General features: G+C 38.1%; 1 protein-coding gene across 6 annotated transcripts in view; it reads left to right on the plus strand.

The window, feature by feature from the left end:
- The window catches only part of TOX (thymocyte selection associated high mobility group box), a 229060-nt gene that overhangs the window by 46956 nt on the left and 158339 nt on the right, over positions 1–23765 (plus strand). The window contains exon 2 of one of the 6 annotated variants that reach the window (XM_080380403.1): positions 18270–18385. The exons of 4 other annotated variants lie outside the window; for them this stretch is intronic. In XM_080380403.1, coding sequence (XP_080236529.1) covers positions 18368–18385 — 18 coding nt within the window. In that variant the 5' untranslated portion in view covers positions 18270–18367. One more of the 6 variants, XM_080380404.1, reaches the window with a different exon arrangement.

Here is a 23765-nt window from a genome sequence, read left to right on the forward strand (position 1 = left end):
TGTTCTTAAATCTAAACTTTACACATTGTCAATGTCATGGAGTCCTCTACTCCATGTCAAAAAGGGAGAATATGTTTTTGAGCACTACACTGTAAAGAGTTTTCAGTGAAGAAAAGTCACTTTCAGTGAAGAGTTTTACTCCTCGTGGTTTAGTTTTAGCAACTGGAGTGGTATTTTGGAGCTTTGTATATATAGAAAAAGTGCCTGCATTGATCAGCTACTTAATTACCATTGATTCTCACTGCGAGTACATAATCTCATGGCACAGCCTGAGTAACAATTGTTAACATTTGACTAATCAATTACCTATTTCAGTATTCATGAAGGCAACAGATAAGACTGATTCTTGTTTGAAAGTTAAGATTCCAGAAGAAATACCAGTTTTCCTAATTTAATAGTAAACATTTATTTTTAAAAAAACTGAAATATATGAGAGATTTTGATTTTCTGTGTCCTGTAGGTAAATGTATCAAATACTTAAATCCTCACAGGGAAACTGTGGCTCAAAGGAAATACTAAACAGCAATGCTTACTGAATGTGGTCTTTCCACATGTGTATTATCTTCATTATTTCAGCCCAGTGTTCAAATCTTGCATCAGTTCAGCATTTCTGATGAAGTAAATTTAGGACTCGTAAAAAATATGAGATTAACAGAAATGGAAATTTAATCTTTCTATTTATCTGCTAAATGCATGACCTTGGGCAGACACAGATGAGAACATCAACACGTTTCTTCCAGTGGTGTGGTGGCTCTGGAGGAACTTTGCAAAGATTTAGACCATAAGTTAGCTCCTTGGCCAACTACTCTTTGACATGCTTTTAGGGCAGATGACAGATACTGTTCAGGAAGAGTTTTTTTGCAGATATGCTGTCTGTCTCTTCAAAGAGCTTTCCTGGACAGTCTGCATTTCACATGTTTGCTTCTGTACCGTGGAACAGGAGAAGAGCCACGGCTGAGGTCTAGCTCAGGATGCTACAGTGATTGTACTGGGTGGTGGTCTGGTGCCCCTTTAATGGTGGGAGCATTTTTGTTGCACAAGACTGGCTTTGATATGAGAGCTCTTGATGGCTGGCAGTAATGGGGGCAACAACTTCTTACTCCCCTGTCAATTCACAGGAAAACCTCCCTTTCATCGGTTAACCTCTCGGGACTGCTGACCTAGAGATGGGTATGCCTGCAGTTTGTTACCGGGTTCTTTGTTCCTTTAGTTTTTCGTATTAATAGAGGTCTATAATCATGCATTGTGAAAATACTACTACACATCAATAACATTACCCATCTTGAAAGAGTTGCTGGGAAATAGGATTTCAGTGAATTACTGAAAAATATTTTTCTGTTTAACATAACAATACCTGTACTTTGTAGTAAAGTGTAGATACTGGGGAATTAATCAGTACATACAGTTTTATCAGTGCATACAGTTTGTTTTCCTGAGTATGTTTTAATAAGCTTTTCATTTCTGAAGTTAAAACTTTACTATTGTCTAGATTGCCTTGTATCCCCCAGAGTTACCTTCTTTTTAACCTATTCATGATTTAAGGGACAGGGATTTTTCAAAAAACACCCACCCACCCAACAAAACTTCTGTAGAGGAACTAAAGTCAGATTTTTTTTTAAGTAGAATAAAATGTATTTTGTTGTTTTCACTAGTTAACAGTTCTTTAGTTTTCTTGATAAATACTGCACATAATGTGTTCATCTTCAGTTTAGTGTTTCAGTATGTTAAAGTTTATGATCACATAAACATTTTCTTGTCAAGCAGTCCCTGTGTGATTTGTTTCATGAGATCACAGTGAAGTCCAGAGGTATTACTTGTGATCATCAACCTGAGTATAGACTGCAGAACTGGATCCATCTGTGTGCAGAAGAGCCATATGCTGAGAGTAATACTCAGAAAGCTCATAGAAGTGATGGATGGATTCTTCAAACGTTAACATGTAATAACTAGTATGTACTTAGATGTCAGTGGATGTAGCAGAATATGAGTGGGGATGCCAGACATAGCCAGCTGTTCCATATCCATGCTATATTTGGCCCAGCAGATTTATAACGCATTGCCATTCACTAGCACGTCTTCATTCAGCTTCATCCAGTACACGACACATCGTTCCTGTCTTTACTCTCTGGCTTCCTCTTCCTCCAGAAATGAAGAATTTCTGCAGGTGCAGAAATCCTTTTGACTGTGATGTTATAGCAAAGAAACAGGTTGTGAGAGTTGATATCCAAGCAAGTCCAACCATTTGCAGTAAGTTTTGCCCATCACAGTTTCCAATTCTAAACTAATTGATTTAAATAGTCTTGGAAGTTTTGAAACATAACATCCACAATGCATAGACTATGTTTCCCCTTAAATAACATTATTTTTTTAAATCATTAAATATTAATTTAGTACAAATTGAAGCTTTTTTTTGTAAGGTGAAAGATACGATGAAGTAACCAGCTATGGAAAAACACCACAAACAAAAATATAGGTCTGGGTTTTTCTCCAAGAACAGTAAACCTGATCTTGAACCACATTATATTCTAATTCAAAAATCAAATTTCCAGGGATGCTGGAAGAATGTTCATTACTTTCTTTTTGTTCTCCCTGTAGTGGATCTATCAAGGAAGCTTTTTTAACAAAATAATTGTAGGCCTCCATTTTGCATTTAATTATCTGAAACTTTATGGATGAAAGTACTTCTTAAGCTTGATCTTATACATTTATTACTTTTTAACTGATTAGCAAAAATTACTGGAATACTTCTGTCAGGCTATATTTCTGAAAAATAGCTCAGATTTCTACAGTAGGATAGCTAGCTGCCATAATACTAGAGAATACATGATTTTGAATTTGCTTTAGACCTTAATCTGTTGGCAGTTCCTGAACTGGGCAAGAAAGTAGTGTCATCTGTTAGATATTTGTGTTCTTCTTTCAAAGTATTGCTGCAAGTACGTACACTTATTTTTTTCCATGCTGTCAAGCTGTGATTTCTTTTTGCAGCAACACTTTTATCTGTAGATTTTGGAATGCTCAGACTTGAAGTGATTAGTTATTCAAAATTCTCAGGTTTACATTTTAAAATAATTTCAGTATCAGTGTAGCTGCAGATGTGAAGTGAGTGGGTTTTTTTTCTTCAGATTATAGATCTGAATCTCCAGTAATGCTTTCTAAGCATTATTTCTGTTGTCCAGCTACACAATATGTCTAAACATGAAGTAGAAAAAGGGCGTTATTTAGAGTGATTCATCCACTGTAAGTAGAAATGAGAGTATGGTGAAAGAGAGCATAGTTGTACTTTTTATTTCTCCTTGTGTAATGAAAGTTCCCTTTGATGAGAAGTGGGACATGGAGATGGATGCAAAAATACTGCAAAAGGCTCCAAACAGGGGCTGTTCAGGTCTTATTCCCAGGGACCTGGCAATGGTTCTCTTGCTGGCTTCTTCACTACACCGCATCATCTCTGTGCATCAGGCTGGCAAATCCAGGACTGGGGAGCGTGTCCCAAGATCGCAACAGGACTGCTTCTTCAGCCCCAACGGCTATGTTACACTCCCAGTGGAAGCTACACCTTGTAGACCCCCTTCCCATCCCTCTGGGGGATGGGGTGTACATTGTTTTTAGTCTGCTTTTATAATTCTGCTAGTGGAGGTAAAGTAATTTTTTTCTGATTGAAGTTCTCTCTTCTGTAATTCAGAAATGACACTGCAGGCTCAAAATAATGGAATTCAGTAGTTACTTCCACTTCATGTTGGTCTTTGAGCTTTTGCCTTGTATTTCAGAGATGGCACACATTTCTTTCAGAGGTTGTCAAACTGAGGTAATGTCTAAATTGAGAGTTGGCCACACTTTGCGCAGGCAGATTGATGAAATACGGGTCTTCATTTATGGGGAGAAGCAGTGGGCTTCTAAATATTTAGTGAAGGAAATTATCTGTGGTTTTCTTTCCCAAAAGGGAATGTTCTCATACGTGGTTCTGATCCCCTCCAATGTGACAGCAATATCAGTGTAATTGAGGGAAGGAAAGGAGGCACTGTAAAGGGTTGTCCTGGTTTCAGCTGGGATAGAGTTAATTTTCTGTGTTTTGGATTTAGAATGAGAATAATGTTGATAGCACACTGATGTTTTAGTTGTTGCTAAGCAGTGTTTACACTAAGTCAAGGACTTTTCAGCTGCTTCACCAATCCACCAGCAATTAGGCTGCAGGGCACAAGGTGGGAGGACATGCAGCCAGGACAGCTGACCCGAACTAACCAAAGGGATATTCCATGCCATATGACATTACGCTCAGTATACAAACGGGGGGGGGGGGGGGGGGGGGGGGGGGGGGGGGGGCGTGGGGCGGGAAGCTGGCCAGGCTGCTGCTCAGGAAGTGGCTGGGCATCGGTTGGCAGGTGGTGAGCAATTGCATTGTGCATCACTTATTTTGAGTATTCTAATTTATTTTTTTGTCTCTTCTGTTTCTGTTCCATTAAATTGTCTTTATCTCAACCCATAAATTTTACTCTTCCCCCCCCCCCGCCCCCCCCCCCCCCCCCCCCCCCACCCCCCGCCTATTCTCTCCTCCATGCCACTGGAGCAGGGGGAGTAAGTCACTATGTGGTGTTTAGCTATCTGCCGGGTTAAACCACAACAGGAGTCCTCTGAAACTTTTGACAGGAATGTATGTTGACCTGTTGCTCATCGGGATGATCTGATTACCCTTTGTGCATGGCATTAGCAAAGTTCAAAGCTGCCTTTTCTGGCCAAAGTGGAGCACCAAGTAAGGACGTAGTAGCCAGGTAACATATGCAACTGCCAGACCTGTGGCTGCCACCTTTGCCAAATGTGTGTGATTGGCATAAGCTACTTATATTTCAAAATCTGTTAATTATTGACAGCTCTGGCAGTGTTGATGGCTGCAGTCCATCTTTTGTGATGAGCCTTATGTAAAAATAATGGATTTTTGCTTTCTGTAGCTTAAGACTCTGCCATGGTATTTTTAATACATTCAACTCACTTTTTTAATAATCCCTTTGAAATTTGCACTGAAATAATTAAATCTGGTTTATTTTCCCAACATACTACTTATATATTTCCTTATGGTATAAAGAATTGTTTGCTAATGCTACACAGTGAACAATTGAGTCATGGAAAACAGAAAAAAAAAATATTGAAAACTCTCCTCTCTTGGAAGAGGGAACATTTATTTACAACATTTATGCTAACTCAGGAAACATAGGAGGAAGTCCCGGAACAAAGTAGCATTGTGTAAACTCTATGGCTTACTCACGTAGGTGTCTTAGATTCCAACACGAGTTTGGCACAGGAGAGAGGAGCTAGGAATATAGGAATATGGTCTGGAACCTAACCTATGCCATTGCTTTTGGCATAGTCACAGAGGATCCAGTATGTGCACTTTGGTAAATGTGTATTTTGATAGAAAGAGAACTTAAACTTTAAAACTGCTTTGAAAATTAATTAAAATAAGATAAATTTATTCCTGGTTTAAATGTTGTTCTAGTGTTGCAGTAGGTGGTTTGTTGTTCTTTGTTTATAAGATATTTATTACTCCATTTAAAATATATTAGTACACATGTAAACAGCAATACATACTTGAAAATAGAAATCTGTTTAGGTCAAACATACTCAGCTTTTAACTGGCTCTACAGTTTAGTTACAAATGTTTCATTAGGAGTCTAAAATAAATGCAGACCTCTTTCTGCACATCCAGTTGTATTATTCCTTGAGAGGTCTCAGCTAATAGGTCAAAGTGGAGTCAGGGCAGCTGTGGGAAATAGTGGTATGATGTCCATCCTATTATTGAACAAGTTCCAGATGGAGCTCATGGAACAGCTGTTAAGTCTGGAACTGGAGATGCAATAGCCACCATAATAAAAGATTTAAAAATTGTCTGGATAATAAATCTGATAAATGGGCATATATATGCAAAAGATACTAAGGTTTCTTGAGTTATCTCAGTCAGTTACTCAGTCTTTCAGCTTAATGCATTCACCTTAGCTATATCATTCAAGGGTGCAACTCATTGATCTGCTTTTATGATTTCTTTACAAAGTGAGAATTTTCTCATTACTCCTCCTGAAAAACAGATCTATGAGGATGAAGTTTCATGGACCCAGAAAGATTCCTAAGTGTCCAGTGCTAGCAATAAATCTCACCCAAGCGTAGACTCACCCCATAGACTACCTGATTAAACACTACAGTCTTCATTCTTCACAGCAGTGGCTGCCTGTCACCTCCTTTTTCTGAATACGTCTATAGATAGGGATGAGTTGTGCCAGATGAAGCGTGAAGGCAGAAAACAGCCAACTGAATGACAAAAGACACACTTGGATGTCAACTATCAGCAGCACAAGAAACTCTTTCATGAGTCTGTTACTCTGTGATGTAACCCAGAGATCCTTTACTCTTTACGAGAATTGTCAGTGACAATATCTCTTAAACAGATACATAAAGGGTAATGCCAAAACAGAGCATTGCAATCAGCTGACATGCATTCATAGACGCAGTGCAGTAACTTCTAATTATTAAATGAGACAACTTAGGAAACTAGATGTCTGTGTAGTCCAGAGAAACCCTTATGTGCATAAAACTGTCAGTAAGCAAGAACTGTGTACTAACCGTGATGTTTTGTCCATGACCACAGACCCTAGCAAAGCGTATTATGAAGGGCTTTAGCCCTAGTTCTCAGTGTTTTGCTCAATTTCAGAGACTGAAGCTCTGGAAACTTGCAGGAATTATCATGCTGGCCCTATAAGGGAGACTCAAAGCCTTCATGTATGGTCATGTCATTACTACCTAAGTCCCCAACATCTCTTGTAAGTGGAGGGGAAATCTAGGAACACCCTTTAGGCAAGCAAAACCAGCACAAATAGGATGTTACTCAAAAGGATACTTTAACATTCCAAAACTTAATAGTCTTTTCATCTCCGGTACTGTAGACTGCATCCAGAATAATTCTTTATGGTAAAATGTGACATTTTAGAACTCTTTTTAGCACTGAACTAGCTCTGGTTAGGCAATGGGAAAAGCAATGGCTATATGAGGTAAGGCTTCATATTCATGTTAAGGAGTTGATAGTCATCCTACTTTCAGACCTTTCAGCTCAGAAATAACTGAGAGCAATGTATTATTTATTGGCTGTCTACTGCATATGGTTGGTGTAGGCAACAGACTCTGCTACATCCTTTCAGACAGATCCAAAATCGTGAGTTTTTCACAACTAAAACTGTTATAATTCTACTGCATGAGTATTTTGTGATTCTTTACCCTTTAACAGTGAAGGAAACAAAATGCAGTGGTCTGGTATATCCAATAATGTGTAGATAATGTAACCTGCAAGAGTCTTTTATCCTTTTGGATTGGGTATCCTTCCTAAGTGGGTATTATTCAAATGATTAAAAGGACAACATCAGAATTTCCTGGGTTTAAGTTACCTTAAAGAAATAGAACTTGATTTGAAAAGATGCTTGCCAAAGTTCAGCCAGATAAAGGCAGTGGTGGATGAAAAGATAATTTTAAAGAACTTGAAGATTCTTGATTACTGGGAAATGGATCACAAGCTGGAGGGCTTCCTTACCTTGCCTATAAAAGTAAATGCCTTTAAGTACTGAGATCCACATGTCTACATGGAGCGAATAGTGATATGGAAAACTCAAAACTTGGTAAAATTAACCCCAACATGCACAATGGAGAATGGGAATCATTGTCTCGTGATTTTTGCAAAAAACAAAGAACCTTCCTATGTTCAGACATAGCATTTACTTACATTTAGTGAACTTTCACATTCAGATCAAGATTATATTCCACATACTTCCAGATTTCTGCCTTTACTTGGCCATGAGTTCATACAGAATCTGTATCACTTCTATCAACAGCAGATTTTATGTAGTCTTTAAAACTTTTGTGGCCTTTTTAAAAAAGAGAGGAAGAAACAAATGTCACAGAGAAACATCTGTGCTGTAGTATAGTTTCCATTTAATGGAAGTCAGTGTATAGGGGTATGAAAGTTGCTTGAAGTATCTCTGCTGGTGTGTATTCACATCAGACAGTTATCTGGGTTAAGCCCAGTCCCCAGGGATAGCTATGGTTCAGTTTACATACAACATAAGTTTCCTCTGGCTCAAACGCACCTCTAGAGATCGCTCTACTAGACAAAGATTTCTAGAAAGCTGATCACTCTTCCTTTGCTCCCTTTGGCTTGTAGTCATCTCCTCCCAGTGTACCCTCTGGACCTGGCTAGACAGAAAACCCACAGCAACAGCAGAATGCCTTTGTTTCTTTTTTGGGCTATATTCTTTATCCTGCTATAATTTATGTAGGCCCAGTGATCCATTTCTGGTTTTAGTCCATTTCTGAAGTAAGCATGGCTTTTAAGATCAGGTTGTCTCTTTGCCTGATTGACAGTCTTTTCCAGTAAGGCTTAGGCTATTTCAAGCACAATGAAATTTCAAAATAATTTCAAAAGTTACTGAGTTTCATGAAAGTAAACAGCTTGAGCATTTGAGAAGAGATTTGTTAGTAGTCCTGATGAGGGTGCAAACATAAAGTTTGGTGCGTGAGAATCCATGTAGAGCTGAGCTGGAAGAAAACATGTTTCAGAAGTTCAGAACTGCTGTGACTTAATTTTGGGGTTTTGTACCAAGTTCTTTTATAGTAAATTGTTGACATTTAACAGAGTGATGACATTTCCTTTTTTTGTAGTCACATATTCAGAAAAGTATATTTATACAAGAAAAAGCAAAATACCGAATCTTTAACAGGTTGTGTGTGCTAATATTTTTGACTTTTAAAAAAAACCAAGTTTTTTAGCTTGGTCAATACTTAATCATGAACATTTAAAGTTTACAGTGGAGTGAAAATGAAGCAAGTGGTCTGATCTTCTGTGTTTCACTGCTGTTTTTTCACACTAAGGACTTTTCTTTCATGCTGAAGTCAGGATCTGATATCTCAGTCACATGGGTTTTGACTACAGGTTACCTAGGAACAGTAGAGCAATTCTAAACAGAAGAAAGATGAACTTCGACCTTCTTTGTAGCAGATGGAACATTTTGTGAACAACTGGTCATGTGTAAATGTTAACTTGTTTGCCTTTCTTAGTAACCAACAAATGAACAACATATGCCTTTATTTTTCATTTTGCAAAGACTACAGGGTTTTTTGGGGGTTTTGGTTGTTTGGTTTTTGGGGTTTTTTTTGGGGGTGGGAGGGTGTTTTGAAGAGTGTGTTCTTCAAGTACTGTACACAAAATATTATGTTCAGTAGAACAGAGTAAAATCTATGATGCCTCTGTATCAAATGCACAGTATGTTTGGAAAATTAACATTAACAAACATTACTTATATCTGAGGTTGTCAACATTTAATTAAGAGGGCCCTCTACATTTTAGGAAGACACTGTTTGCATATATGTAATAAAAGGTTCAAATTTAAATACTGTACAATTAGTTTCCACGAAAAAATGACTTTTGCAGAGCCCTACAATAGACAGTTTAAAGAAATAACTATTCTGTGTTTAAATTGTGCTCCTTAGTATTTTAAACAGATGGCAATGGCTTTCCTCTTGATTATAACTTTGAGGCATGCTTTACTAAATGGAATCAGCGGGGTTCATTAAGGTCCCATTTGATGTATCAGTATTATAAAAATACCATGTTAATTATCCTCAAACGTTGCAAGTTACCTCCATTTTCCTGCAATCAGAAGATGAGAGAAACCCTGTGAAGCAAATTAGTCCTAATTGAAAGAGGACTGATTAATATTTAAATAAGGCATTGTGTGAGGGATTCTGCCATGAGAAAAATAGGCTGAACATCTGAATTAATTGCATAGCAGGTTAAATTAAATTTCATATAATGGGTTGGAAGATGAGTTGGCACAGTGCTTTAGCAGGGAGCACAATGGCTGAAATACCAGTCTTTTCTTTCACTCTTGGCTGGATTCCACTGAGGTCCTTGTAGCCCTTACCTCTTTGTTGTCTTTCTTTCAATACAAACAAAGGTACTAACAGAAAATTGCAACCACATTTTAAAAAATGTTAATCCTTTTTGGGAGACAGCACCTGTCTACATTTTCTCCATTTCTCTTCCACCTTGGCTGCAAAACTGGGAAACATTAGTATCTTTTTCCTTGCCAGGTTTAATGAGGATTGATGTCATAAAATGCTAATGGCTGGAATATAGTTAGAACTGCTATTAGTGGGTTATCACTGTCTGACATTTTCACTGCACAGGAGCATACATGTGGAGCCTGTTTAAAGTGATTGGGTTACTTAAGGGTCCCTGTTAGGGATATTTAATCCAACATAAATTACTTATGCACTTTGTTAGTGTTCAAAGGAAGAGTGTCACGTTGTATATGTTGGCAGTTTTCCAGTCAAGAGCTGTTAATTACTGTACAGCTAGTGAATACATTTTGTGGTGATGGAAGCCAAAGGAGGAAAAAACTATATCTATATTCCATCTGACTAAAAATGAATAGATGGGAGTGCAGGGGGAAAGTAGACTGAAGTCATTTTCACCCTTAGGAGTTACAATGCCATTTGTTTTCATTTTGAAAATAAAAACAAATGACAGTATGATTCCCTGAGGGGGAAGTACTTTAGCTATAAAGAATCCCTGCCAAAAACAAGTTATTATCTATTTGTATGCTGATAAGAAAAAAAAAATGTTCTCCAAAGCTCTAATTCATCTACATCTCTGCAGAGTTCAAAGTTCACTAAGATACTCTTTGCTTATCATATTAAATGCACGTGATAACTAGGAAGATGGCTGATAACTATAGTACTCATTACTTTTTGACATGCAGTTTAGTATAGTCAAATTGCTGTATATTGTCACTCTTAGATTAACAAATACTGTTCTTGCCAAGGCTTGGGGGGTTTTAGTGGTGGAGAGGCACTTAAATAACAAGTATCTTTTGATATTATCATTCGGTTCAACTTTGGGAACTAGCCATAAGAAATAACTTTGAAGAGCTAAACACATTTTTTATATGGGAGCTCATGGATCATGTAACTGTGCTAGGTGAAAAATGCATAGTTTTGTTACTAAAGTTACTGCATGGTCTACAAATAAAGATCCTGTTATACCCTTGATCTCTGCAAAATGGAAATAAGGTTTGAATATGGCCTAAAGTAGTATGTTTATTTCATTTTATTATCTAACTGCAGTGCTACTTATGAAGTTGTCCATATAAAGTTCATAATGAAGATAACTCCATTTTCTGTCTATATTATTGAAATTGCTAAAGGCACAATATATGCATGATTGTAGTTATGTAAACACTCCATTTCTCAAATGCATCATTTATGAAGCTATGGGGAAAACTGGAATATCTTGCGTTTGCATAATAATACATCCTACCAAACGTTTTTTTGAAGCTTAACCCAAAACTTTTATTTTCAAGCGTTCTGCTAACGCTATTAGTACACTCATTATATATTTGACTAAAATTCTCTTTCCTCCGTGGACATGATCGTGCTTTGAGTTTGTGATCTCTATACCCAACTGGCCTTGGGTCTCACCTTTTCTTGTTGAGAGCTGGTACTTGGGGTGGAGAGGTAGATCTGGTGACTGAAGTACGTTTTAGGTTTGAGAAAATGGTCCAAACTATGTATTATTTTTCAGGTGAGGACTTTATATGGCTTGGTTTTGTTTGTGTTAGATGCAGATTGTTATAATCATAAATCCTAGATATGTATAAAGAGCACATGCATTATATATGTAGCTAGGTTTTGTAATCAGTGGTTCTCACTAGTGGCATTTGCTCTTCCTCAGCTCATTTGATAATTTGCACCTGCTCTTTGTAGTCTTCTTATACACTGTAGATCTTCAGGCCCAGGACTTTCTTCAGTGTTTGCACCGCACCTCAAATAACTGCATTAATTTGGCTTATTGGTAGGGATTACTAGTGTATAAATGCTAGATTATATGTTTTGTACAATGCTTATGCCTACTGTCATGCAGAGGTTTAAGGAACTAAATTTTCCACTAAGAATCCCTGAATTGCCACCCAGCCACTTTGCATCTTTAGCATCTGAAAATACTCACACAGGGAGATGCTCAGCTCTTGTGCTGCTTGTAGCAGTAAGAGTGGCTATTTCAGTGAAAACCTCAAATTCTTCCTACTCAAGGCTGTTCAGAGTTTAGAAACAAGGCATATTTTATCAATTGATTCCTTTTTAGACATAATAAACATGCACTTCCTGAGCAGGGAACAGAGCCCGCAACTCCTTCCTGGTAAAGGGCTGTAACCATTAGTAAAGGGAACATAAAATTTTGTGTTTATACTTATCATTTTGGGTGTCATATCCAATTTCCTTCTGTACATCATGACTTCTGACTTGGAAAGCTATACTGTAAGATGTGATATAAAAAGTTGGTATAGCCACACCATTACCTTAAATGTACTCAGAAGGAAGTCGGATGCTTCTCCATGGGTGGGACTTCTGAACTGTAGACAGGACTTAAAGAAAGATTAATTCTGATTTACTCTTTCAAAATGTTTGTTTTTCTGAATTTCATTCTTGGGTTTCTGACTTTCATCATTTATGGAACTCAATAGGCCAGGGGTCCTCAAACTACAGCCCGCAGGCTGGATACGGCCCCCCAGGGTCCTAAATCCAGCCCCCAGTATTTACAGAACCCCCCGCCGGGGGTTGGGGGGGAAACCAAGCAGCCGCAGATGACTGCCTGCCACTGCATCCGCGCGCCGGCCCCCTGGTTAAAAAGTGTGAGGACCCCTGCAATAGGCTAACTCAGATTTGGGGGTTTAAACTTGGGATATGTGTACCCATCTTTTCCAATACTCAGTTACATTTCCTAAGTTAATTTGAGAACATTAAAGCCTAGAATAGGTGTATTTAAAAATGAATAATTAGATTATTTATTTTTATTAAAAGCAGGCTTTTTTGTTATATAGTTCTAATTTCCTTATTAAAAAGTCAATCCTTGTAAAAAATATAAAATGATTAATTAAATAAATATGGCAATGTTCAATATCTCTACTTGTTGAAGATATTTTATGAATATGAATCACCGTTCCAAATCGTTGATACAGATTATTTGCCTGGCTTTGAAACTTGAATGATCTTTTATATCTGTGCCATAAGCTAATTTGATTATCAAAATATTTCCACAAACAAAGAATTTGAACATTAGTCTTGTTTCTTTAAATACAAAACAAGTAGTCATTGTTATTATCTCAAAATCAAATACTTATTTTACAGTGGTTATTGATATCTTTCTCAAATCAATGGTTACATAGAAGCAAATGATCCACTTTGGTGTTTTTTTTTAATTCTTTCAAATGATCTTTTACTTCAGGTGAAGATTTTTGGTATAGTGAAGTACATTAATTGAATAGTAGTTTTTCATTAGGGCCTGTCTTACTAACAAATGTTTTTACTTGTAATTCTATGCCTAATAATTTTCAGTTTAAGGAAATGTCTTAAGCTGGGCTTCATATTTCAGGCTTTCCAGGGTCTGTCTCTTCTGTACATTTTCATGTGGCTCTCAGGGATGTCTCTGGCAAGGAGGAAGCACTAGGCATGGTGATAGCCAGGCTGCGTTTGGACCTTGGATGTGAATGAGCTGTTTGAAGCTTAGACAAGACCCAGCTGAACCTGAAAGAGTGAAAGGTCTTGCAGATTTCTCTCCCTAGTCTACCATCCATGGAGCAGGTACATAAATTATGCAGAACCTGCAACATTCAGGAAAGTTTTTTCCTATTTGGGCTATTTCTGTTCTTTCAGAACATGATTGCAAAAACTAATTCCTGGAGTTCAGATGACAAGATGGGACTTTTTAATCATTGGTTCTGTGTAACTGAGTAGTATAGTAAGCTCCTATCTCCTATCCAAAACAGATGGTCCTTAATGACTCATAAGCTAATAGAAATGACAGCTTAGTAGTGTTTCTCGCTATTACAAAAATTGTGCTTGGCTTAATCCATGAAAAAAGTGAAATGGTAAAATGTGTTAGGCAGAGGGACTGTTGATTTTTGAATTCTTGGAGCTACACATGAATTATCAGATTAACTATTCTCCTTTATAAAAGTTAAGAACCTCTGGGTGTGTTCAGAGATGAGTCACCAGACATCTAGGCAATAAGTTATTAACAGAAAATAAAAAGACACCTAAGATCTCTCATTGTTAGGCATGAACTGAATAGGCATTTCCTCATTTGGATCTCTGTTCTGAAATCTGTGCAAGTTATCATTTTAGACACTTGAGGCCTGAGGTTCCAGCACTCAGAGCAGTTTTTTTCAGACTTTTTTAAGCAGCAGAGTGGAGACTTAGCATGGAAAGTCTTAGAGGAAAGAGCATATGGTATCAAAGATGAGGGTGAAGGTCTATGTGTATGTTTCAGTATCTGGAAATTAATAAAACATCATCTGTCTCAAAAGGTATCTTTAGAGAGAAGCGGAGCTTTTACCAGGAGGAGGTGGACTGAGTTCGTGTGGAATTAAGCAATGCTTTTTTAATTACCACAAAATTTAGAGGGGCATTTCAAGTTTAAATAAAGCTAAAACTCAAAACAAAGGTTTCCACTGGACTTAAATGAACTGCATGATGCTGGATATATATTTTCTGCCAACAAAATAAATCCATGAGGTGTTGCCGTAAGTTTAAACCAGGGTTGTGCAGCACAATCCTTAACCATGATCAAGCTATTTGTCCTCAAAACCTCATTTCTCACTATCTTTTTTTTTTCACTGTTGACAATTACATCATTAAAATATTATCTAGAGTTGATTTAAGGATAACATGTCATTTGGACAATGCAATGTAAATATCTCATATTTCAAGAATACATATGGGAACATTTTTTTGCCAAGAATGCTTGAATCTCCTGATGCCATTCTAATTTTTTTCATGGATGATAACACATCAGATTATAAAAAAAGTTTTTATATCTGCATTTTTAATCCCAGAAAACATGAAATTGGCTAAATATGTATGTTACCCCAATCTTAAAGAGTATTTACACTGTTGTGATTAGTGTATTTTAGAAGTGTTACTATGCAGTTTAAAATAAATTAACAATCTGCTCAAAATCTTTTGGTATGTAGATCAGATGCTCCAATCTGTCATTCATATTGTATCTATACACTTATATACACACATTTATTTACATATAGGCTTACATACCTTCAGCAACTCTTTTCTTTCAGAATTTGAGCTATAATTTGTCAAACAATATTTCTATGGGGTTTTTTATTCCATAGTATATTTTTACAGCATTTTAATGCTAGCACTATTTTTTCAAACTTTAGCTTTGAAGGCACTTCTACCAAATGTGTGAATCTCTCTATCTGCAGGTTGTCCATGTTTGTTTCTGAGAGGCTCCAAATTGGTAGCAATCAACTTGAAAGTGTGCAGTAGCTGTCAAATCTCAGAACAGGCTGCAGATGATCTTATGACTGATTTAGCATGTACTGGGAGCCAAAGTAATACAAAATAATTGGCTGTTTTCCGCTTCCGTGTTTGATGGCTAGGAACCTGATCCTCAAAGGTTCCTGACCTCATAGACATTGTCTCAACTGGGGGAATCTGTAAACACTTCCAGACTCCCAGAACTGCGTGTGTGCTGGAGCCGGTCCCGACCCCATCTCAGAGCAAGTCTGGGGAGCTCACCCTTTTGTCTTGAATGCTGCAGTTACACAGGAAGGATTAAATGCACGCTCTGGCCAAGTCTCTGCTCTGAAGAGTTTGGTAGTAAAGACCACAGTCTAGGCTGGGATTAATTTCTGAGTGTCAGTTGCTGATTCTTGGCCTGACCTAGTTTGCCCTAATAACACTGTAGGGTGCATGAGATCTCTGGGATTAAGATTTAGCCCTCGATTCTGCCATGCAACTACTGTGGTTTTCCTCATCCTGGTTCAGCAAGTGAGGAAGAGAAAGGAGGTGCATAGGGAGCATCAAGCTGCACTGGAGAAGAAGACGCATGGGTGCCCAGCCAGCAGAAGAGGCAGCTGCGGGCACGTCACTGCATGCTGTCTGAATGAAGATGAACTGAGCTGGAGTCTGCCATCTTGGTGAGCTCCAGCCCGGCTGTATGGCGTGTGGCAGCCCTCCAGTCTAATTCTGGTGTAGCTCTGCTAAAATCAGCAGAGTTACAGGTGGAGATGGAGGTTCAGGCTTCACCTACACTTTCTGTGAGGAGTGGCTGGGTTTCCATTGTATTTACTCTTGCAATCACAATGTTAAGTGACAAAATGAAACCAGACAGGTCAGAGACAAATCAGAAAAAACTCAAGAGGATAATGGTATCTGCACTAACTCTTGCCTGCTTTGTTTGTCTTGGGTGATGGCTTATGAGCTGTGATAGTACTCTAAGGGGTTTTACTGTAAGAAGAATTATGTGAAGGGATATCATACAGTTCTTCTGCAGAGATATTACTAATGAGATCTGTTAGAGTACTTCAAGGTTTGACCGGATCAGAAATTATCCATTGACTCTCAGTCTCTTTTGGAATGAAGTCATAACTTCTAACAATTTATTTTGGCTGATGATACTTCTGAGGCTCTCCTCTCTAAAGAGGCCTTGGATGTGCAGAAGATGGCGATCGTGGTTTAACCCCAGTCGGTAACCAAGTGCCACACAGCTGCTTGCTCACTCCCCCTCACCCAGAGGGATGGAGAGGAGAATCGGCAAGGAATGTAAACGTTCTTATTTCAAGGGTTGAGATAAGAACAATTTAATAGGTAAACCAAAAGCTGCCCATGCAAGCAAAGCAAAATAAGGAACTCATTGCTACTTCCCATGGGCAGGCAGGTGTTCAGCCATCCCCAGGAAAGCCGGGCTCCATCCCGTGTAATAGTTACTCGGGAAGACAAACGCCATAATGCCAGATGTCCCCCACTTCTTCCTTCTTCCCCCAGCTTATATACTCAGCATGACGTTATACGGTATGGAATACCTCTTTGGCCAGTTTGGGTCACCTGTCTTGGCTGTCTCCCCTCCCAGTTTCCCATGCCCCTCCAGCCCTCTGGCTGGCAGGGCCCAAGGAACAAAAAAGTTCTTGACAGTATAATCACCCAGCAAAAACTGAAAACATCCCTGTGTTACCAACATTGTTCTCACATCAGAGCCAAAACACAGCACTGTAACAGCCACTAAGAGGAAAATTAACCCTATCCCAGCTGAAACAGGACAATGGCCTAACTGAAACTTAGTAAACTATATATGATTAGTTGTGTGACAATGACTTTAGGGCACACTGCATTTTGAGTAGTTTGAGGCCTACATCCTGCAAAGTGCAGGGCATTGGATGGAAGGTCGGAAAGGGTAGAAATGGCCGATGACCGAGCAGACTGTTACTGGTGTGTCCTGAAATGGATGACGCAGTCTGCAGAGTGAGCAGTTGTGTCTGGAGAGGGAGTGTAACATGGGAACCAGGTAGGGGTTTATTCCATGCCTCTGTGGAGCATTTGCCACCACTTTAAAAAACTCCCATTCCCTGGCAGATGGTCATCCCCCATAAGGTTTGAACAGAACCTTCCTGACTAGAGTAAGCTAAGCCTATAATAACGTATAAATATTTACCTTGTTGTTAGTGCATATCTGGAGACTGGACTGTCTTCCAAATAGAAACAAATCCCTAATTTTTTATGAAGGAGTGGGGCAGAAATTCTGCCTACCTTATGCAGCACAGAGAAATGTCTAAAACATTTGGTAAAGCATTTTCGTTTTTAAATCAAAGTGCAATGTTGACCCTTTATAAGAACACTGTTATGCATTTTTAATAGGAGTATTATGAGCAGCTGAGAAGCTGCGTAATAAATTTCAAGCATTTCACTATGTATTTGTTTTGGTTTGTGCCCTCGCAGTCAGAATAGGGGAATAATATACCTTGAAAATCATGTTAGTAAGTAATAAGAAATTTCAGAATGCATGAAGTCACCATCTTTAGAACAAATACATACTGTAATCTAATCATAGCACGTAGTATTACTACTTAATTTCTGGTAAAGGGCTCTGAACGTATCATAGAACTTTATAGTGAAAATTTGTTCCAATCACTAACATAAATTTAAAGACATCTACAGAGAACATTAAGATTTGCAGTATCACCATAAATAAAGAAAAGTTAATTTTAAGATGTCATGTAGCTAGGTTAAATATAATGTTCATTTCCCATTCAGCATTTTCATATCATCTCCAAATAAGTAACTTATGCTAATTTTTCTTTGGCATTTCACAATAAATAGCAAAAACACCTCTCCCCCTCTCCTTCCCGTGCCATGGTGTAGTATGACTTGGTTACTTCATTGCTTCCTTACAGGGAGGGGCAGTTTATGCTCTGCAGAATCAAAGTTGGATGTATACCTTCCTCGGAATGCTGCTGCACAGCTAGAGCAGGGCAAAGGAGCTGCCATACAAATGACAACTGGCCAGCAGGTACTTAAGGATGAGAGAAGTATTACGGCTCTGGTAGCTCATAGGAAGTACAGCAGTTCCTGGAACAGGAGGATATGAGCCTTTAGAACACTAGTCCTGCTCATAATGATCTTAAACCCCCCTCTTTTTTGGTATAAAGTTACAGTTCTTAATCTCTAGACAACTGTAAATGTTGTTATTGAAACTTGCAATATGTAGAGGGAGTTGAAATTATTTTGAAAAGTAAAGTACTTTCCATATTTTTTAAAAAACAAAAAGTCTAAATAGTTTAAAATATTAAAGAAATCAGGACTGGAATTTGAAACTGGCATTTGGCATAGACACATCTTTAAGGTGTTGCAGCTTTACTTACTGTGCAGCGGAACAATTAAAATGTATTTCTGCAATGTTTGTTATCTTAGCCTGGTAGAATTAGGAGAGTGTAATGAAGCCTTTTCCTTTGCTAACTTATGCCACAATCAAAACTTCTTTATTCCCACTATGACAAGAACGTGACTTACTTCCTTTCTGCCTGGAAAAAGTAAAGGGAATGGCAGCTGTCCTGAAAATATTTCTTGGTCAGCTTTTATGTGTGAGATTGTTAGTATTTCCTCCCAACTAGTGGGTAAAGAAGGGAACAGATAGCATTATGCATGAAATGTGGAAGATGTAAATCGAAGATTGTAGTGTTTCTGAAGTGTTTTCACAATTGCATTATGCTGTGAAGCATTCTATATAATTTAGCTTTTCCTTCACAACAGTAATTACTCTCCCTGTGTGTTGGGAAGGTATTTCTATTATAATGCCATCTAGGAACTGGAGTTCTGTAAACTGGGAGTTGCTTTCAATAGCTTTCAGTAGCTACCCACAGTGGGAAGTGAAGTTAGAAACATAACTTACCTTTATCCCATTCACTTTGGTAAAACCAATTTTACGGATTTCCTTTTGGGGGTGAAGAAGGCTCACTATAGGTTAATGTCAAAGCATTGTTGAGATTGTTTGATTAAAGGAAAATCAAGAAGCTAATTTTAGCATATAGGGGGAGACAGGAAAGGGGAAATAACTAGTTTATTTTAGGGTTGCATAGTATCTTGGTTTTCCTGGAAGAAAGGAAGGATGAGGAAGGTGGCTTCCTGTTCTTTAGACCAAAAGCTCAATGAATGTTTTGCAGCTTGTACAAAGCTTCTACGCCCCCTCCATGTTCATGTTAAAGGGAGCAGCAATAAAAGGCTGAGATTTTGACTGTCTTCCAGAGAAGCGGTTACTGTCTGTACCCAGAACAGTTACATCTTACTGGGGCTACAGGGACAATAAAAACATAGAATCATATAATGCTTTGGGATGGAAGGGACCTTTAAAGACCATCTGGTCCAACTCCCCTGCCCACGGACAGGAACATCTTTCACTAGATCAGGTTGCTCAAAGCACCATCTAACTTGGCCTTGAACACTTCTAATGATGGGACATCTACAACTGGAAATGGGCAAGATGTTCCAGTGTCTCACCAACCTCACTGTAAAGAATTTCTTCCTTATATCCAGTCCAGATTTACTCTCTCTCAATTTAAAACCATTGCCCCTTGTCCTGTCACTACAGGCCCCTTTCTGTATTGAAAGGCCACAAGAAGATCTCCCTGGAGCCTTCCCTTCTCTGGGCTGAACAACCCCAACTCTCTCAGCCCATCCCAGGGGCAGAGGGAAGAGGGTGGAGGAGCCAGATTTTGCTTTCCAGTCTGCTCCAAGGAAGCACAGAGGCATGGTGTTTCTTGCTTTGGCTTGTGAGAAAGTCCCTCTGTGCCATTAAATTTTGTAGTCGAGGCCAAATAAAATTTAAAGAAAATGCAAAAGAGAAGGTTGCTACAGAATTGCCAGCTTGGCCATATTGTTCTGCCTACTGGAGCTAGCCAGATCATCTGATCTGTCGGTTGTGGTGTGATATCTGAATGTGTTTATGTGTTTTCTCTTCATCTGATTAAATTTTGCAAACTTTATTAAAGTGTATTTTAAATCTGTACTGGATATAATATGGGCAACATTATGAATAGTTAAATGATGAGATTCTTCTAATTTTAAGTGAATACTCTTCAAACAGATTTAACACTGACTTTGGAGTGTTACACAGATTTTTTTAAAAGTGCCAATTATACACGCAGATAAATGAAAAAAAAATATGCTAGTCAGGAATGTGAGCTTTGATTTTAGTTCTGTTCCACAGATTCCTAAAAGTTAATAGTACAAAAGAAATTTTGACTGTTTTTTGGTCAGTAATCATTTTTGTGTTGTCTTATACTTTTGACAGTCGTTTGTATGCACTAAGTAAAAGGTAGGATGAATGGCCTATTTCTGTCTGTTTTCATTACTGTGCTCTTTCTGTGTGCTCCATCTTATTCTCCGTATATGCCTACTGGGACATTAAAGATTCTGTAATTATTTCAATAAGATCAGGGTTATAGATTTTTTGTTCCACTTAGTTGTTTGCTAATAAACCTGCCTCTGTGCTGAAGGCTAACAAATTTCTTATTTAATACTGTACTTTTTTTTACATGATATATTAGAGAACATTTTAAAAGGTCAAGACTGTGCAGCTTACTGTTTTCTCAAGGTAGCTCCTTAACTGAAAACTCCAAAGTCATCATCATCCTTTTGAAAACATTAATATTAAAGCTGTTTTGTTTCTTATTTCAGAATTTGAAGAAAATTCGAACAGTTTTGAGACATTGCAGTGCTTAAAATCTAAAATGATTTTTAGCTTTAGTAGGAAGTATATTTATGGTCTTACAATTAAGAACATGCTAAAGGAGGAACATAAACTGGATAAACTGGAGCAGTGCAATAATATGTTCTTCACATATGGGTTTTCCCTAATATCAAGTTCTTTGACATCTGTGGTATAAACGAACACTTTTTAATCATTTTCACCACACTGTTTCAGCCCAGGGTAAGATGGAGGCTACACAGGATGATGCGTTATGTCCTGTCCCCTAACACTTCAGACCTGTGCCCAAAGCTGGGACCCAGCTCAACAGTGCTGCCATTTTGAAAGCACTTCTCAATGTACTATTCAACATAAAATCCCTGGTGCCTAAAATTATACTTATTCTTACATCCAGAAGTGCTCATTTTTTACTAGTGCTGAGTAAATCGTTGTCTTTCTCAGGCCCAAGTACTGTGAAATTGTTCTTGGAAGAGACTGCCTTTTCCTGATGTCACTTGTATGTTGAATAGGGATCCCAGATATTGAATCCAGCTCTGGATTGTGCAGAGGTATTGATTTTCATGTTTTTTCTGTAGTTGTACAGTGCTTGTCTTAGGAGGCAATTGACAGTTACTCAGTCCATGCAAGAGTGATTTATTAGTTATTTATTGCCTGCATGAAGCACAACAATTAACATGAGATCTGTCAGTTATGCAGGGCAAACCCCTTTGTTTCTCAGGCTCACTAACTGGACATTTTTTTTTGACATTTTTGCCTGCTCACAGTGACAGTGTGGCAATTACCTTCTTAAAAGACTGGTTTATCTTGTGTGTCTATGTAAAAGACTGTTCCAAATATTGACCTTATAATTGTCCTGCATGTATTTTCAAGTTTTTAGATTCAAAAATTTTATAGCTGGGATGATCAGAGGACCTTGTGAACTGGCCTTGTCAAACCTTTTGGACATTTGTGGTGAGTTTAGTATGCATTGTATGCTTTATAGTGTAAACTGCTATTAGGTCTACTCAATCACTGAGGCAATTTAGCCAACTGCTCTATAGATAAGTTGCTTCTTTGCACTCTGGTCTTTCCTGGGACCAGATGGAGTTCTGGCACTTGAGTGCAAAAGGAATATTTTTACTGGTGTTTTTTTTACCGCTTCTTGAGGCCAAACTTCATGTACCCTCAATCTTCAAAGTATTAGGTGTCCTCTGCTAGCAGACATCAGGAAATGTTAGGTTTCTTTTGAGGATTCAAGACTCCACATTTTTCTGTAACTCTTAATATGTTTCCCATCAAAAACTCTGCAGCTGTAATTAGCACTCATCCATACAGAGCTGGAGTACTTCTAGGAAGGATGAAGACAAACTGGATAGAAGCCAGAAAAAAAAAAAAAAAAGGCAACAAGAATGAAAGATCTGGAATATTAACTGATGAGGATGAGAGATAATAACCACTCTCAGCTTGTACAAGTCAGGGAGATGAAATGCTGGAACAGGATACATAGAAATACTGTGGTAACACCCTCATTGGAGGGCTTTTTCTTTAAAACCAGTTTTGGTGGTAGTCAGTCAGGAACTGTCTACATCTACTTAGCTTGGGATTAGTGAAAGAGGCTGGAGATGATTTGAGAGCTGTGTTGCCATTACTTCTGAGCAAAAAGATAAAGAACGGGGGCATTATAAGTTGTCATGTATCTCCTCTGTGGTAACATAGGTGTTTAAGTCAGGCGCTTAGTAGAGTCACTGCTTAGTAGAGTCACTCTACACATGCTTGCAAGGAAAAGGCAGATGTTTGAGCTTTGGGGATGACCTACTGCTAGATAATACCAGAGCTTTTATGAGCAGTCTGAGAGGATGCAAATTGCAACTTCTAACACTGGGCTTTCTAACCCTGGCTGAGGTTTTGTCTACCTGACAAAACTCCTGTCGTCTTGAATTTGTTACACTCAGCAGTACAGATGAGCTGCTACATATCATTGTCAGTAATAAATCAGCTTTTGTGGGTAACTTTAATAAAAATCTGTGGCTTAGACATAGATTTTTAGAATTATAAGGTGCTGTTCTCATACATCGACTGAACTCATGTGCACACAGAGGCCAAGAAATCAATCACACTGAGAAACTTCTACATCAGAACTTCTGTTTTGTTCATATAGTCTTTATTTAAAGGTTCTATTTATGGAAAATACTTCATGTTCTTATGTAAATTGCTTCCATGGGATAATGTTCTCAATCAAATATGTGTGCTTTCTCTTTGACATTAATTACTCATTCCAAATTTTAAATTTTTACTCTTTCTGAGATTTTTTATTGAGAAGGAAATCCTCAGTAGCATAGATTTCTTTCCTTGAGTTGGTATTTGCAGTTTGATTCGAAAGCATCTCATAACCTTATTTTCAGTCAATCATTGAAAATGGGATTTACATAGTCTGGTACTCTGAATCATTCATTTGGCCCCTGATTGTTTCTTAATGCTTCAGTGTATTACTTGGAGAGTAGACATGTCAGAATTGGACATGATATTCCAGTATAGGTGTTACAGGTGACTTGTAGAGCTGCTAGCATTCCTCACTCCCTTGCTTATAGCAGAACATTCCCTTGCTCTTGCCTATATGGCTCTTTCCTATGTTGCTCTTGCAGTTCAGCCTGCCATCCATCTTTCATTTATAAAAGCAACATGTACAAAGCTGTGTTCAAATGAGTGC

This window comes from Falco punctatus (assembly GCF_963210335.1).
Source record: "Falco punctatus genome assembly, chromosome: 3".
NCBI classification, from domain to species: Eukaryota; Metazoa; Chordata; class Aves; order Falconiformes; family Falconidae; genus Falco; species Falco punctatus.